Genomic DNA, 17,207 nt, shown 5'->3' on the forward strand with positions numbered 1-17,207 from the left:
CAAGTGGTTGAGAGTCCGCCTGCCGATGCAGGGGATACGGGTTCGTGCCCCGGTCTGGGAGGATCCCATATGCCGCGGAGCGGCTGGGCCCGTGAGCCATGGCCGCTGAGCCTGCGCGTCCGGAGCCTGCGCGTCCGGAGCCTGTGCTCCGCAACGGGGGAGGCCACAACAGTGAGAGGCCCGCATATCGCAAAAAAAAAAAAAAAAAAGAACTATAACTCAGCTTTTCCGGTAATCCTGTCACCGTTGCAAGAAGAGAGAGACACAAGTGCATTCCACGCTATGTAACTTCTGCAATCACATGGCCCCTCTGAGCCCCATATTCCTCTTAGTAAGATGAAGGAATTGGACCCCACCAGCTTCAAAATGTTCTGATCCTCTGAAAATCCCTGACATCTTTTTTGTTTTTTTTGTTTTGTTTCTTTTTTTTTTTTTTTTTGCAGTACGCAGGCCTCTCACTGTTGTGGCCTCTCCCGTTGCGGAGCACAGGCTCCAGACGCGCAGGCTCAGCGGCCATGGCTCGCGGGCCCAGCCGCTCCGCGGCATGTGGGATCTTCCCAGACCAGGGCTTGAACCCATGTCCCCTGCATCGGCAGGCGGACTCTCAACCACTGCGCCACCAGGGAAGCCCTTTCAGTTTTTTTTTTTTTTTTTTTTTCCTGACATCTTTTTTTAAATATAGATGTAGAACTCCGGAAAAATATATATTAAATTCCTTCCTTATCTGTCTGTAGAGAGTCTTCTTAAACCCTTTCACAATAAGTGCATGTATACGTCAATGTGTGCTTATGCTACACCTTGGGGAAGCAGGAAGCTTTAGAGATAGACAGCTCATTTCTAGGCGTCACATGAGAAACGTGGATACACTGATTATCATTCAGTTCCTCCAACTATACTTCGATTAAAACAAAGAAAGATTCAGTTCCTGCCCCCAGGGTAGGAAAGAATACATTGAAATGGATAAACTTCAATAGTTATTAAGGTATAAAAAAGTTGCCCCCTCCCAGATCTAAAATGCTGCTAGGTCAATTAACCTGTCTAGAGGAATTCAGGAAGGCTGCCTCCAAGAGGTGTGCTGGGCTAGGTCAAAAAGAAGAGAAAACATCTGAGAAGGTCACAACCAGGCAGAGGTCACAGGGGAAGTAAAGGTGGTTGTATTCAGAGTGGAGAGGCAATCATCAGAGCCGTAGCATGAGCTACAACCTAAAATACTCCACCACCTCCCCTGGGCCTGGATGGGAGTGAGACCCTGGCTTGTGTGTTGGAGCAACATTCTGAGAGAAGCAAGGGGGCAATCACAAGATACCATCTCGGAACTGCCTGTCTCTTTATTGAGCACTTACTGAATGCAGACCCTGTGCACTTTATATACATAGCCATGTTTCCTAAAGTGTGCTGTGCAACTTGTGGGTCATATTAGGTGCCTGTAGACAGGACACCAAGAACATTTTGATTTTCTTTTTTTCCTTTTTTTTAAAATAAATTTATTTATTTTATTTTATTTATTTATTTTTGGCTGCATTGGGTCTTCGTTGCTGCACGCGGGCTTTCTCTACTTGCGGCGAGTGGAGGTCACTCTGTTGCGGTGCACGGGCTTCTCATTGCAGTGGCTTCTCTTGTTGCAGAGCATGGGTTCTAGGTGCGTGAGCTTCGGTAATTGTGGCTTGCGGGCTCAGTAGTTGTGGCACGCGGGCTCTAGAGCGCAGGCTCAGTAGTTGTGACGCATGGGCTTAGTTGCTCTGCGGCATGTGAGATCTTCCTGGACCAGGGCTTGAACCCGTGTCGCCTGCATTGGCAGGTGGATTCTTAACCACTGCACCACCAGGGAAGTCTCTTGATTTTAATATTTGTGTTTTGTGTTTATTTTTACCTTCTATGTGTGGCAGGTGGTTTTTGTTTTCATTTACAATTTAGTTCTAAAGCATCCTTTAAAACAGGTGAAAGTTTAAAAAGTGACTCGATTTAGAGAAATATATTTATTGAGTAAACATACAGACGGTACATGGATATTGCAAAATTTACGAGGGGAGTACACAAACGGCTGAAATTCAAGAAACACTGTGCTTTAGCATACAAGCATTTATCTCATTCAGAACTCTTTTGGTTGCAAGTAATAGATAATCACTCAAATCAGCTTAAGCAAAATAAGAGAATGTATCCTAAAAGGGAATCTCACAAGGACCCAAAGGAAGCAGCGCAGATGTTGAGCTTCGAGAAGGGCTGGGCCTGGAGGAAGGGAGCCAGCAGGCCCCTGGAAGCACTGCCCCTCCTCTCTCCAGGCCCCTGCGGTCCCCCTAGTCTCTGCCTTGCTCTGCACATCTCTGTCTTCTCTCTGAGCAGAGCCGTTTTCTCTACTACATTCATGCAGGTGCCTCCCTCAACCCTGGCCTGCTGGCCACACACACACACTCACACATACACACACACCTCACACACACGCACACACCTCACACACACACAGATGCGCACACACCTCACACACATGTGCACACACCTCGCACACATACACACGTGCGCACACACACCTCACACAGACATGCAGACACACACCTCACAACACACTCACACATACACGCAGACACACACACCTCACACATACACACGCACTCACACACCTCACACAGACATGCAGACACACACCTCACACACACACTCACACGTACACGCAGACACACACACACCTCACACACACATACACACAGACACACACACCTCACACACATGCACACACGCACACACAGACACACAGCTCCAGAGTTTAAATGTGTTCCAGTAAGTGGCCTGCAGAGCCTGAAAGAGCATCCCTGAATCTTGCTGCTTATTCCCAAGTGAGAACCTGACTGGCCCCACTAGAGACAGACGCTCACCTCGCATCCCTTCAGCTCCTATCGGAGGTTTAGGGGGAACAAATTCTCAGAAGACGGGAGAATCTGGGATGAGCAGTCAGCCTGACCAAGAGGTATCCACTCCTCATAACTCTATGAGGTAGGAAATTCAGTTCACAGGCCCTGGGCAGGAAGTGACAAAGCCACAGCTTGAACCTGGGTCTGTGTGACACCGAAGTTCAAGTCCACTGCACTATCCACCTAGTCACCACCTGCTAAGTCCAGCCCACAACTGCCATCCCAGACCCAAGCAGGTCTCTGGCCCATTGGGAGGCATTTATCAAAATCAGCCCAGTATGCGGGAAACGAGGATCCCAGCTTTGTGGGGTCACTGGCTGGAAGGGAAGACGATTTCTGGAAACAAGGAAAGGCTCCTCCAAGCCCCTAAGTCTGAGGCTGTCAGGTTCACACTGCAGGTGCTCAGGGTGTGAGAGGAGGCTCAGGCATCTAGAACCTCTCTTCTGCACCCAGAACTCAAAGTGTCTGCCTGCCCTTGGGATTCTAGTTGCTCTTCTCAGCTCGTGGCAGCTAAGTCAGAGGGGCCTCCCGGAAGGTGAGGTGGGGAAGGGAGCTACAGGCTCCTTCCACTCTGGAGGCCTTCCTGCAGGCACTTCTCAGCCTAACTGTTCTTTCCCACGGAAGCCTCTGGGCATCGCAGTGGCCTGGAGGGCCCCAATTTGGCTTTGAGGAGACTTTGCCCACCCACAGTGGGTGGCTGTCCTGCAGGTGTTACTTCATCAGGGTCCCTTGTTGAGACAGAAAGTGGATGTGGGCGTTGTGTCTCTCCCGCTGCCCCAGAGCTGCCCCAGGCCTGAGGTGAGGCCTGTGTGGAAACACACATCTGCCCCAGGAGACAGGCTCCCCATCCTAGCTTTCGGTCTATGCATGTTTTATCTTCTCTGGTCATCACTCAGTACAGGTTGTTGCATGACTCGGGAGAAGGTTCCACCAAGCCACTTCCCGTGAGAAGTGTCACAAAGACCTTGTGACTTTAGGTGGAGACTGGGTGGCACCATCCTAGCTCAAAAGTCTATCCCAGAGATGGTGCCACACAGCGAGGGGAGCATCCCTTTTCCAAAACCCCTTCTCTGACGTTTTAGTGATAAAGGGAGTGGTTGCCCAAAACTTTAGGACTTACTCATTCGGGACTGCTGTCCTGGTAGGGTGAACTGGGTGGCTCAGTGTCAACCCCCAAGGACTGCCCCTGGCCCTGACATTCCTTCCAGAGCTATCAGACTCAGGCGCTCGGGATGAGGTTACCAACCAAGGTTATTATGGCGTGTGCCCAAAGGTGGCTGAAAGGGCTCATTCAAGTTCTGGATTTCCCAGCAGTCTGGCTCTGCCAGCATCGACACTTTGGTGAGGTAGCCTCCATGTCTAATGGGCCACCAGTGCCCAGGGAGGAGATGCCAGGGCCATATCAGACACCCCTTCCTCCCCCAGGTCACTCCATGATGCCCATGGAGGATAAGCCTCTGGGCTCCAACAATCCGGAACTAATCTTTGAGGCAATTGACAGGGACCTGTTTGAGCGGCATGACCGTGTCATTGCCTGTCTCCATGGTGGTCCGGGAGCATTTCCGGCTGCTGCGCATACTGTAGAACTTCTCCATGAGGTGCTTACGGAACTTCTTGGTGAGGAAACAGTAGATGATGGGGTCTAAGACACAGTTGGTACTAAGAAGGCAGAGAGTGACCTGATGTGCATCATTAATAGCCTGGTGGGAGTTGCTGTTCTGGAAGCCCAGCTCAGCCAGGGTCCAGGGCAGCTGTACAATGTGGTGGGGCACAAAGCAGATGATGAACACAGCCAGGACCGTGCAGACCATCCAGAGTGCCCGGCACTTGACCTCTGCATTGCACTGCATCTGCACCGGCTGTGTGAGCAGCGTGACGATTATGACCAGGTTGCAAATGAGGATGATGAGGAAGACAAGGAAGAAGCTGAACACGAGGAAGACGTGGATGATGAGGACTGGGATTCTGCCTTTCTCGTAGTGCTCAAAGCAGCGTGTGATGTTGCCTGAGCCAGTCTTGCTGGGCACTGTGTTGGTGGAGTCCAGGACGAGGTAGTAGGATGCAGCGGCCACAATGGCCACCCAGATGATCAGGGACAAAAGGATGCCACGCTTGCGGGTGGTGACCTGAAGGGTCTTGATGGGCCGTGTTACAGCCTGGAAGCGGTTATAAGTGATGACGGCCAAAAAGGCCACTGAGCAGTAGGTGTTAATGAAGAAGAAGCAGCCAGCCAGGTTGCACAGGAATTCAGGAAGAATCCAGTTGCCCTTGTTGTAGTAGTAGATGATCCACAGGGGCAGGGTGACCAGGAAGAGCAGGTCAGCCACGGTGAGGTTCACCATGAAGATCTTTATCTCATTGAATTTCTTGGAAGGGTACAGGCGGGCAAAGATCCAAAGCACATAGCTGTTGGCAAGGACCCCTAACACAAAGACGATGCTGTAAAAAATTGGGAAGAGGGTGTATCGGAACTCAGAATCCACACGAGAGGAATCATTTGCCTCCATCACTGTGGGCTGGAATGGGCAGCTGGTCATAGGATCCTACCTATGCCTGGAAGACCACACAGAAATTCTGGTTAATGAAGGGCTAACAAGGGACTATCTTATTTACTCAGTTCCAAGACTCCCATTTTGCACATTTTAAACACTCTAAAATTGATGGCATTTTCCAATTAATTGGTATTTTTTTCTTCCTACATAATATAATCGTGTGTTTTTTAAATGAATGGCCTCTGACATTCAATAAAATCAGTGGCAGTTCAGTTTCTTTTCTCTTGTTCCATTTAAAAATATACTTTTTTCTTCTTTAGCTCATTTTGACTTAGAGTTTTAGATAATCTATTCCTGGTGATGAAACAGATGGAAATTTAAATTTTTAAAAAATTTTAAATTCTATGGTTTTTAATTTCTGACAAAATTTGAATATTTTTCTATTGATGAAATTTGAGATAAAAATTTTGATGGTAAAATGTCTTATGTTAAAAAATAATTCACGTGCCCATACAAAATCTAGAAAATACACAGATGTATATTAGAGTCACCCAGAGAATGAAATAGTAGTTATATATTAGAATGAATGAGTTAGATCTGACTGTACTGCCATGTAAAGTTGTCCCTGGATAATATTGTTAAGTAAAACAAAACAAAACAAAAGTTGGTATGACCCCATTATGTACTTGTATATGATATAGAAAATGATCTAGAAGGATACCCCTCAAAGCGATGATAGTGGTGAAACCTCTGGGAAGGTGAGGTGGGCTTGGTGGGAAGTATAATTACTTCACAATTTTTTTGTTTGTTTAAACTTTTTAGGAGTGTGCATTGCTTTAGTAATTAAAAAATTTTAAGTATAATTTTAAAAGAAAAGTATACAGTGGAGAAGCCCAATAGACAATATTTTAACCAAGTAAAAAAGAGTAGCACCATCATTAGTAAGACATGTCAACATCATGTACCCCTGGTACGATGTACTGACAACAACACAACACCACTTCTGTGGTATTCTTGCCAAAAATGCATAATCTCAATTTAGCCATGAGAAAACATCAGACAAAGCCAAATTGTGCAACATTCTACAAAATGACCGACCAATAGTGTCAAGGTCACGAGAGACAAGGAAAGACTGAGGAACTATCATAGATCAGAGGATATAAAGGAGACCTAGGACAACTAAGTGCAAAGTGGGATCCTGGATTGTACCCGGGAACAGAAATATTGTTAGGGGAAAACTGGTGAAGTTCAAATAAGGTCTATAATTTAGATAATACTGTAACCATGTTCATTTCCTGGTTTTGATCATTGTACTATGGTTTTATAAATTGAGAATGTTGGGTGAAGGGCATATAATGAACTCTTTGTACTATTTTGCAACTTTTTTGAAGGCCTAAAATTATTTCAAAACAAAAAGGTGTTTGTTTGTTTTAAGTACGGTTGACCCTTGAGCAACACAGGTTTGAACTGTGTGGGTCCACTTACACATGGATTTTTTTTTTTTTGATTAATACAATACAATACAAAAATACAATACTACACGATCCATGGTTGGATGAATCCACAGATTCGGAACCCCACAGAAGGAGAGCCAACTGTAAAGTTATAAGAAGATTTTCAACTGCGGGGAGTGTGGCACCCCTACTTCCTGTGTTGTTCAAGATTCAACTACATATGAAAGAAGATTAAAAGTAGCCATAATCGTACTACCCAAAGTCTGGTTCATTGTCAACAGTTCTTTGTCCCCATCCACTGTCCAGAAAAACCAGTTCCTCCCTCCCCTCTTGTCCCTCCCACTATGTTGCCATCACATGAGCCTGGAAGCCCCTCTTACGTTTGTGTTGCAGCTGAGGGGGATGGGATGGCAAGAGACTCGCGATTAAGTAAGGCCCAAGGCTCATCATATATCATAGTAGAGTGAAAAGAGCAGGGAATAGGCAGTGAGAAGCAAGGAAGACAGTTAACACTTAAGAGCACATCGTTTGGAGCCAGGCACCCTGCTCAGTGCTTCCACATGCACTACCTCCTTTGAGTCTCGCAAAAGCCCTTTGAGATAGGAAGTAAGATCCCCATTTTACAGAATAGGAAACAGAGTATAGGGTGGTTATGTGACTTGTCCAAGGTCACACAGCATTAAGGGATGGAGCCAGGATCTCAAATCTAGCTCTGTCTTCATTTGTTCCTTCATACATTCAACCAAAAATATTTCTGAGCAGCAACTGCGTGTCAGGCTCACTGCCAAACACAGGAGAGGCAGGTGAACATGACCAACAGGACCCTGCCCTCAGGGAACTTAGAGTCCCATGGGGGCGATAGACAAAAGCAGTGTAAACAAACATAGCTGCTATATGAAGAAAATAAGGTGCTGACATGGAGAAGAAAACAGAGGTCTACTTTTTTTAATATAAATTTATTTATTTATTTATTATTTATTTATTTTTGGCTGCATTGGGTCTTTGTTGCTGTACACGGGCTTTCTCTAGTTGTGGCGAGCGGGGTCTACTCTTCTTTGCAGTGAGTGGGCTTCTCATTGCAGTGGCTTCTCTTGTTGCGGAGCATGGGCTCTAGGCACGTGGGCTTCAGTAGTTGCAGCACATGGGCTCGGTAATTGTGGCTCACGGGCTCTGGAGCGCAGGCTCAGTAGTTGTGGCGCATGGGCTTAGTTGCTCTGTGGCATGTGGGATCTTCCCTGACCAGGGATCAAACCCGTGTACCCTGCATTGGCAGGCAGATTCTTAACAACTGCACCACCAGGGAAGTCCCAAGATATCTACTTTGAAAGGAGGTGACATTTCCATTGAGGCCTGAAAGAAGAGCCTAGGAAGAGAGTTCCAGGCAGAGGAATCTGCATGAGTCTAGCACTGCGGCAGGAAAGAGATTGGTAGGTTCCAGGAACTGGAAAAAAGGCCACCTGATGGCCCTTGCCCTGACCTCTGGCTGCCACTCCACACTCATCTCATGCCACCTTCTCACCAGGCTCCAGCCAAAATGGACTTCCCAGGTGGGTCTTCAAACCCACCCAGAACTCTCCTGCTTCAGCCTGCACACATAGCCATGACACTGCCTTGAATATGCTTCCCTATCCACACCCCACTGCCACCTGGCCAACTCCAACTCATGTTTCAGACCTTAGCTGAATTGCACTTCTTCAAGGAGGTCTTCAATGACCTCCAGGTCAGGTCAGGTCCCATCTCAAAGCTCCCTGTACTTCTTCTTAAATCTTAGCACAATTGTAATCATATTCATGTTTGTATGATTGTTTCACACTCTCCCACTTGACTGTGAGCACCGGCAGATCAAGGACCTTGTCTGCCTAATCAACACTATTCCCAGACCATGAATCAATAAATAAAAGGAATGGGTAATAAGCCTTGTTAATTACACCCACCCCTTAGGGAGCCCCAGAGCAGTGGAAACAGTTGAAGAAGTCTATAGATACTTACAGATGAGTTTAAAGAAACCAGTGGCTGTAATTAGAATTTTTCTCTTGATTGAGAAAAATTTTGTTCTTTGTTCTATTTAGTATATGGTGGTGGTTTGTCTATGTTAATTAAATAAATGTAGGTTCCATTATTCCAAGAAATCATTGCGATTCCTTTAAAAACAAAAAACTCACCCTCAAGTCACATTGTGAATTACATACTTTTATTCTGCTTCCTCAGCAGCAAATTGCTAGCTTCTACTCAGCTGGGATCTTTTCCCTCCTAAAGGTGACCCTGCCATCTGATCCCAAAGGTGAAAGACAACAACTCTCAAAGGGTGGTCCATGTAAACGAGGGCTGAGAGAGGAGGTCTATCTCTGAAAACTTTCAGGGAATCCATGAGGTCAAAATGATCATCATAATAATACCAAGACATTATTTGTCTTTTTCACTGAGTTGACTGACATTTGCGCCGACGGTACAAAAGGGTGAGCAAAACTGCTGACTCCTTAGCACCAGTCAAGGCAGGGACACCAAACTATCATAGGAGTCATATCCTTCACAGCTATGCATTCAGCGTAAAAAAAAAAAAAAAAAGCCAATCTCACTTTATTTTTTTATTATATTTTTTTTTACAAATTTTTAAATTCTTATTTATTTTTGGCTGCATTAGGTCTTTGTTGCTGGACACAGGCTTTCTCTAGTTGTGGCAGGCGGGGGCTACTCTTTGTTGCAGTGAGCGGGCTTCTCATGGCGGTGGCTTCTCTTGTTGTGGAGCACGGGCTCTAGGCACGCAGGCTTCAGTAGTTGTAGCACATGGGCTCAGTAGTTGCGGCTCGAGGGCTCTTCCCGGACCAGGGCTCGAACCCGTGTTCCCTGCATTGGCAGGTGGATTCTTAACCACTGCGCCACCAGGGAAGCCCAGTACACATCTGTTTAATAATCTGTGTATCGGAATGGGAAATACACATGAAACATCTCTACTGCAAACTGGAGTAGAGTGGTTGTCTTCAGAAAAAGAACCAATGCCATTGTTTGAGTTGTGAGCTGAGCTGTTTTTTGGATCATCATTATCACTTGAAAAAATGACTGGCAAACTATGGCTTTTCAGAGACTTGGGTATCTGTCAGACTTTTTCTCAAAAAGTCACTATATAAATAAAGTGATCCTGTCACTTCAAGGAAAACCAATGATGGGTTTTTGCTGCCATGATTAAAATTTTAACTTTCAAGAAAGATTAAAATATTTGGAAAATCTGTATCTGTCAGCATGAGCTTGACAGCTTTCCAATATCCAAAGAATTTTCTGATGAGATTGGTAGTGATATTAATTAATACAATTTTTTGACATCTTATAATGAAAGGTCAATATCTGGAAGACCTGTATATCTCAGTGAACCAATATTTTCCAGATGAGGAAAGCATGATGTTTCAAAATTAAATAGAGGTAAAAGATTCAAAGGGCAAGATAGACCAATACATTGCCTTGTTCACAGATGACAAAAAGTTTGTTGATATGATTCAGTATACATTGCAACTAACTTTTAAGAAACCACCATTTCGGAGTTCTGAGGTAGAATCAAAGAAGAATATCACCAATTATCTGAAAAAGCCATTAAAATATTCCTCCCTTTACAAATGCACATACATCTGTGTGAGGGAAGATTTTCTTCATATACTTTAACCAAAACAACATATCACAATAGACTGAGTGTGGAAGTGAATATGAGAATCCAGCTGTCTTCTATTAAACCCAACATTAAAGAGATTGGGGAAAAAAATGTAAATCAATGTTACTCTTCTCCCTAAATTGTTTATGTTTTGAAAACTTTAGTTATTTTCCACTAAAAACATTATTTATGTTAACATGAAATGAGTTTATTATTGGTTTTTACATTTAAAAACAAAAATTTTTAGAATGTCTTAGTTTTAATTTTGAAGAGGGTAAATATTGGTAGGTATACCCATGTAAACAAAAGTTCTCTGAGGCCCTCAATAAATTTTAAGAATATAAAGAGATCCCGAGACCAGAAAATTTGAAAATCAATGCTCCACAATCTCAGTTCACCACCCCGCCCCGTCCCCCCATTTCCTTTGAGACTAAGACGCGCATTCATCTGGGACTAGCCTTGTTTCTTTTTCCTGCTGGACCCTTGTGCCTTAGGGGACCCTGTTCCTGGGGCCTGAGAGGCGGGGGGCGGGGAGCAGCCCACAGCTGGGAGGTGTGTGGTGCTCACTCTGGGTCTTTGAGGAAGTCACATCCCATTCACCCCCAACACCCTATTCCCACCCCTAAGTAAGTCCTGTCCTCTTCTTGGGTTTAGGCTCCAGCACAGTGGAGTAGGGACAACTGTCCTCCAGAAACTATCCTTCTCCAGGCAAAAGACTACACTCAGGACATCCTCCTGGGCCCTGCCGCTTATGCCACCCCTGCCCAGGCATGTTGAGAAAGTCTTCCCATGAGGATCAGGATTTGAATAAGGCTCATGAGGTGCTCATCTGGGTGCAAAATTTAAGGGAGCACCAAAAACCTCAGTAATCAAGATAAATAATATTTGGATGCAATCATTTGAAGAATCAAAATCAGTATTACTGGGCTTCCCTGGTGGTGCAGTGGTTGAGAGTCCGCCTGCCGATGCAGGGGACATGAGTTCGCATCCCGGCCCGGGAGGATCCCACATGCTGCAGAGCGGCTCGGCCCGTGAGTCATGGCCGCTGAGCCTGCACGTCTGCAGCCTGTGCTCCGCGACGGGAGTGGCCACACAGTGAGAGAGGTCTGCGTACCGCAAAAAAAAAAAAAAAAAAAAAAATCAGTATTACTGATGCTTCCTTTTGCCCCAGGCTCTAATACGGCCCTGCCTGTATTATGATCCTGTCTTCATTTAAACTTTTGGTGTTTTGTTCATCATGGATTTTGGGGGGTTTGGGGGTTTTTTTGGTATTAATTGATTTTTTTTTAAAAAATAGTCTCACCATGTGAATGGGGCACACACAGAATAGCCCAGCTCACCCATTCAGTCACTCATTCATGCCTTCACTGGACAAGCTCACTGCTGCCACCCTGGGCAGAGTCCGGAGGCCTCTGAGAACAGACCTCGTCTTTGTCCTTCAGTGGCTCACAGGCCATTTCTCAAGAGAGAGATTCAGAAATACATAGGTGCTAAGTGTTAGGATGGTGGAGGTTCTAGATGTCAGGGTCATTCTGAGTGGTGCCCGTGACCCAGACTTGACGGTCAGGAACGACTCCTGCTTATCCTGAAGGAAGACAAGGAGTTCGCCAGATGCAGCTGGGAGAGAGGAAGACGTCTGGAAGAACAGGAGAGGATGTGCCTTGTTCTCAGGGAACTTGAGATGTTTGGTTTGGCTAAAACTTAAAAGGTGGGTGGGATGGTGGTGAGGAGAGACAGGACCTCCAAAGCAAGCATCAGTCAACTGAAGTAGTGTCTTGCATACTAGGCTAAAGGAGTTTGTATTTGATTCTGCTGGAAATGGGGAGTCATTGAAGGATGTGGGGTTTCAGGTTTATGGAATATGGCTTTTTTTTTTTTTTTTTCGGTATGCGGGCCTCTCACTGCTGTGGCCTCCCCCGTTGCGGAGCACAGGCTCCAGACGCGCAGGCTCCGGACGCGCAGGCTCAGCGGCCATGGCTCACGGGCCCAGCCGCTCCGCGGCATATGGGATCCTCCCAGACCGGGGCACGAACCCGTATCCCCTGCATCGGCAGGCGGACTCTCAACCACTTGCGCCACCAGGGAGGCCCTGGAATATGGCTTTGACTGTTGTGTACAGAATGAATTGGAGGGGCCTCAGGTCAGAGGCAGGGAGATAACAAAGAGATAACTGCAACTGTCCAGAGCACCAAAGGGAAGCTTGGAACATGGCAGAGTGGATGGAAATGGATGGCTGTGAGAATGATTTGGGAGATGGAATGGACGGAACTTAGAGATGCACGGGATAGTGGTTGAGAGAAAGGGAGGAGACAAGGATGGCCAGGTTTTCTGGCCCAGATGACTGGAGCTGGGTGGTGTCTGTCTTCACGAAGATGACACTGAGGAGGAAGAGTGTGGGGCATAGAGGATGAACTTCGTGGGGGCCATATCCCAGGTGGAGTGCCTGAGAAACACCCAGGAGGATCCAGGGTTAAACCCTGAAGAGCCCAACATTAAAAGAGAATGGACTTGCCTGGCAGTCCAATTCTTAAGACTCTGCACTTCCCTTTCGACAAAATTCAACACCCATTTATGATAAAAACCCTCCAGAAAGTAGGCATAGAGGGAACCTACCTCAACATAATAAAGGCCAAATATGACAAACCTGCAGCCAACATCGTTCTCAATGGTGAAAAACTGAAACCATTTCCTCTAAGATCAGGAAGAAGACAAGGTTGTTCTCTCTCACCACTATTATTCAACATAGTTTTGGAAGCCCAAGCCATGGCAATCAGAGAAGAAGAAATAAAAGGAATCCAAATCAGAAAAGAAGAAGTAAAGCTGTCACTGTTTGCAGATGACATGATACTATACATAGAGACTCCTAAAGATGCCAGCAGAAAACTACTAGAGCTTATCAATGAATTTGGTAAAGTAGCAGGATACAGAATTAATGCACAGAAATCTCTTGCATTCCTATACACTAATGATGAGGAATCTGAAAGAGAAATTAAGGAAACACTTCCATTTACCACTGCAACAAAAAGAATAAAATATCTAGGAATAAACCTACCTAAGGAGACAAAAGACCTGTATGCAGAAAACTATAAGACACTGATGAAAGAAATTAAAGATGATACAAACAGATGGAGAGATATACCATGTTCTTGGATTGGAAGAATCAACATTGTGAAAATGACTATACTACCCAAAGCAATCTACAGATTCAATGCAATTCCTAACAAACTACCAATGGCATTTTTCACAGAACCAGAACAAAAAATTTCACAATTTGTATGGAAACACAAAAGACCCCGAATAGCCAAAACAATCTTGAGAAAGAAAAACGGAGCTGGAGAAATCAGGCTCCCTGACTTCAGACTATACCACAAAGCTACAGTAATCAAGACAATATGATACTGGCACAAAAACAGAAATATAGATCAATGGAACAGGATAGAAAGCCCAGAGGTAAGCCCACACACATATGGTCACCTTATTTTTGATAAAGGAGGCAAGAATATACAATGGAGAAAAGACAGCCTCTTCAATAAGTGGTGCTGGGAAAACTGGACAGCTGCATGTAAAAGAATGAAATTACAACACTCCCTAACACCATACACAAAAATAAACTCAAAATGGATTAAAGACCTAAATGTAAGGCCAGACACTATAAACCTCTTAGAGGAAAACATAGGCAGAACACTCTATGACATAAATCACAGCAAGATCCTTTTTGACCCACCTCCTAGAGACATGGAAATAAAAACAAAAATAAACAAATGGGACCTAATGAAACTTCAAAGCTTTTGCACAGCAAAGGAAACCATAAGCAAGATGAAAAGACAGCCCTCAGAATGGGAGAAAATATTTGCAAATGAAGCAACTGACAATGGATTAATCTCCAAAATTTACAGACAGCCCATGCAGCTCAATATCAAAAAAGCAAACAACCCAATCCAAAAATGGGCAGAAGACTTAAATAGACATTTCTCCAAAGAAGATATACAGATTGCCAGCAAACACATGAAAGAATGCTCAACATCATTAATCATTAGAGAAATGCAAACCAAAACACAATGAGGTATCACCTCACACCAGTCAGAATGGCCATCATCAAAAAATTTACAAACAATAAATGCTAGAGAGGGTGTGGAGAAAAGGGAACCCTCTTGCACTGTTGGTGGGAATGTAAATTGATAGAGCCACTATGGAGAACAGTATGGAGGTTCCTTAAAAATCTAAAAATAGAACTACCATACGACCCAGCAATCCCACTACTGGACATATACCCTGAGAAAACCATAATTCAAAAAGAGTCATGTACCACAATGTTCATTGCAGGTAGGAACAGGATGGTCAAGATGTAGGAGGAGGACCAGGGGACCACCACGCAAGACCTAACAGAAGAAAGTTTCAAGAGTGTGGCAGCAAGTGGCCAATGGTGTGAAAAGCCTCAGCGAGATCCAGCACAATGAAGACAGGAAAGCAAACATTGCACAGGGCCACTCAGAAATCTATCTCCCTGATCAAATGGACAGTAGTTTCCTAAGCATGCGTTCAGGAGTGAATGAGAGACAAGGAAGTGGAATGTCAAATTCTCGTTCAAGAAGTTGAGTTAAGCAAATAAAGGCTGTGTATGGACCTTGTGTGTATCTTGATTTAAACAAACTAACTGTAAAATATATATATATATATATATATATATATATATATATATATATATATATATATACACACATATGTTCGACAACTGGGAGAACTCAAACACAAAGTATTAGATGGAATTAAGAAATCGATGCTGGGAATTCCCTGGCAGTCCAGTGGTTAGGGCTCAGCACTTGTCGGGGAACAAAGATCCTGCAAGCTGCAAGGCACAGCCAGAAAAAAAAAAAAAAGAAATTGATGCTAATTTTGTGAGGCTGTGATCATGATATATTGGTTATATACTTTTAGATTTTTAATTCCTTATCTATTATACATACATACTGAAGAATTTATAGGCAGGATTACACAATATCTCAATTTTGCTTTAAAACACTCCAGGAAAAACATGCCGGTGTGCTAATCTCAAGTGAGAAGCATCTTCCCAGGAACCCAACCTGCAACAATGTGTACTCAGGTCCTTCCGAATCCAGCGCCTCCCCAGTCCACACGGCCCTCACAGGAGGCCCAGCAGAGGTAGGTCTCTTCCTTCCAGATACAGGACCAGAATCAGTGTGGACGCCTTGGGCGGAACCCCTGCCTTTGCCAGTAGCCTCATCCTTGGCGCCTCCAATACCCACCACCCAGGCCCTTCCTACTTCTGCTGCCTTCTCTTCAGTCACAGGTCCCCAGGTGACTCCCACTCCCTTGGCCCTCATCCCAAACATAATGCCCAGATGCCCCTTTACATCAATAGAACCCTTGAAATCACCCAAAATGTAACCAGCCTAGTCTCCTCTGGGTCTGGGGGCTCATACATCCACGCTTTCATTCATGCTCCCCTCCCTCTCTCTGCCCGGCTGACTACTGATCATCCTTTAAGGCTGTTCAGGCCTCCTTTCCTCCAGGTAGTTTTTCCTAAGCCTCTCCGACTCTTTCACATCCTGCCTCTCCCCCAAGACCCAGTTAAGTGCCCATCCCCTGGGCTCCCAAAGCTCATTGAAATTGCCTGTGTGTGTCCTCCTGCTACTAGGCCTTAGCTTCTTGAGGAATGAGACCATGTCCATTCATTCACCTGACATCCTGCTGAGTGCCCGGCACTGTGTTGGGGACACTGTGGCAATAAAACAGGCAAGATTCTGGCCCTTGAGGAGCTTATACTCTAGTCATGGAAAACAGACAAAAATAAGTACAGAGATAAATGAACAAGGTAATTTCAAATTGTGATGAATTCAATAAAAGAAATAAAAATAGTGACATGATGAAGACTGGATAGAGGGCTACTTAAAATAGAGTGACCAGGGAAGGCTTCTCAGAGGAGGTGACATATAAATGAAACTAGAGGCAGATCTACCATGAAGCCAAGGAATTAAGCTTTAAGACCCCTTCCTAGGCCTTGTTTCTAATTGTATATTTATAATTTGGTATCTCTTAAAGAGGGGCCCACATATTGTATAAGCTTCAGAGTCCTACAAAACCTGTGTCTTCCCCTGGCTAAAATCTAAAAAGTGAGAAGGAACTAGTCAAGAGAAAATCTAGAAGAAGCATGTTCCAGACAAAGGGTATCACGTGCAAAGGGCCTGCAGTGGGAATAAGTTCATCATATTCTGACCTAAAAATAAATGTGTCACGTTCAAGGAACTAAAGGGTCAGTGTCCCCAGAGAAATGGGAAGAGTAAGATGAGATCTGAGGGCAACAGACCCCAAATCACTCCTATGCCATGGTAAGGAGTTTGGGTTTTATTCTATAAACATCAGAGGGCCTCTGGACTATGTCAAGCACATGAGCAGCAGGATCTGACTCTCTCCAGCTGCTGAGCAGAGAATAGATGGTAGGGGACAAGAGTGGAAGCAGAGAGACTATGTCAGAGGCAAGAGATGGTGGTGACGTGGACCAGAAAGCAGCATTTCCAATTCCTCTCTCCATCCCCAGCACCCAACACAGGCTTGGCCAGAGTAGGAGCTTAACAAATATTTGTCTAGTGAACAAATATCTAGCAACTAACAAGATTGACTCTTTTGTGAGGGCTGCAAGAGGGCTGACCCAAGAAGATGGTAGAGGCCTGATCTCTCCAGTAACAAAAGAGCACCAGTGGCT

The 17,207-nt window shown here is 45.0% G+C and overlaps 1 protein-coding gene across 1 annotated transcript; it reads right to left on the reverse strand.

Annotated features, from left to right (window-relative positions):
* Nucleotides 1-4,381: 4,381 nt before the first annotated feature.
* PTAFR (platelet activating factor receptor) lies at nt 4,382-5,440 on the reverse strand. Its single transcript, XM_060081478.1, has one exon. The coding sequence runs from the start codon at nt 5,438-5,440 to the stop codon at nt 4,382-4,384; it is 1,059 nt and encodes a 352-aa protein (XP_059937461.1).
* Between the last annotated feature and the right edge of the window lie 11,767 nt (nt 5,441-17,207).

The sequence above is a fragment of the Mesoplodon densirostris genome, chromosome 2 (genome assembly GCF_025265405.1).
Source record: "Mesoplodon densirostris isolate mMesDen1 chromosome 2, mMesDen1 primary haplotype, whole genome shotgun sequence".
Taxonomy (NCBI): domain Eukaryota; kingdom Metazoa; phylum Chordata; class Mammalia; order Artiodactyla; family Ziphiidae; genus Mesoplodon; species Mesoplodon densirostris.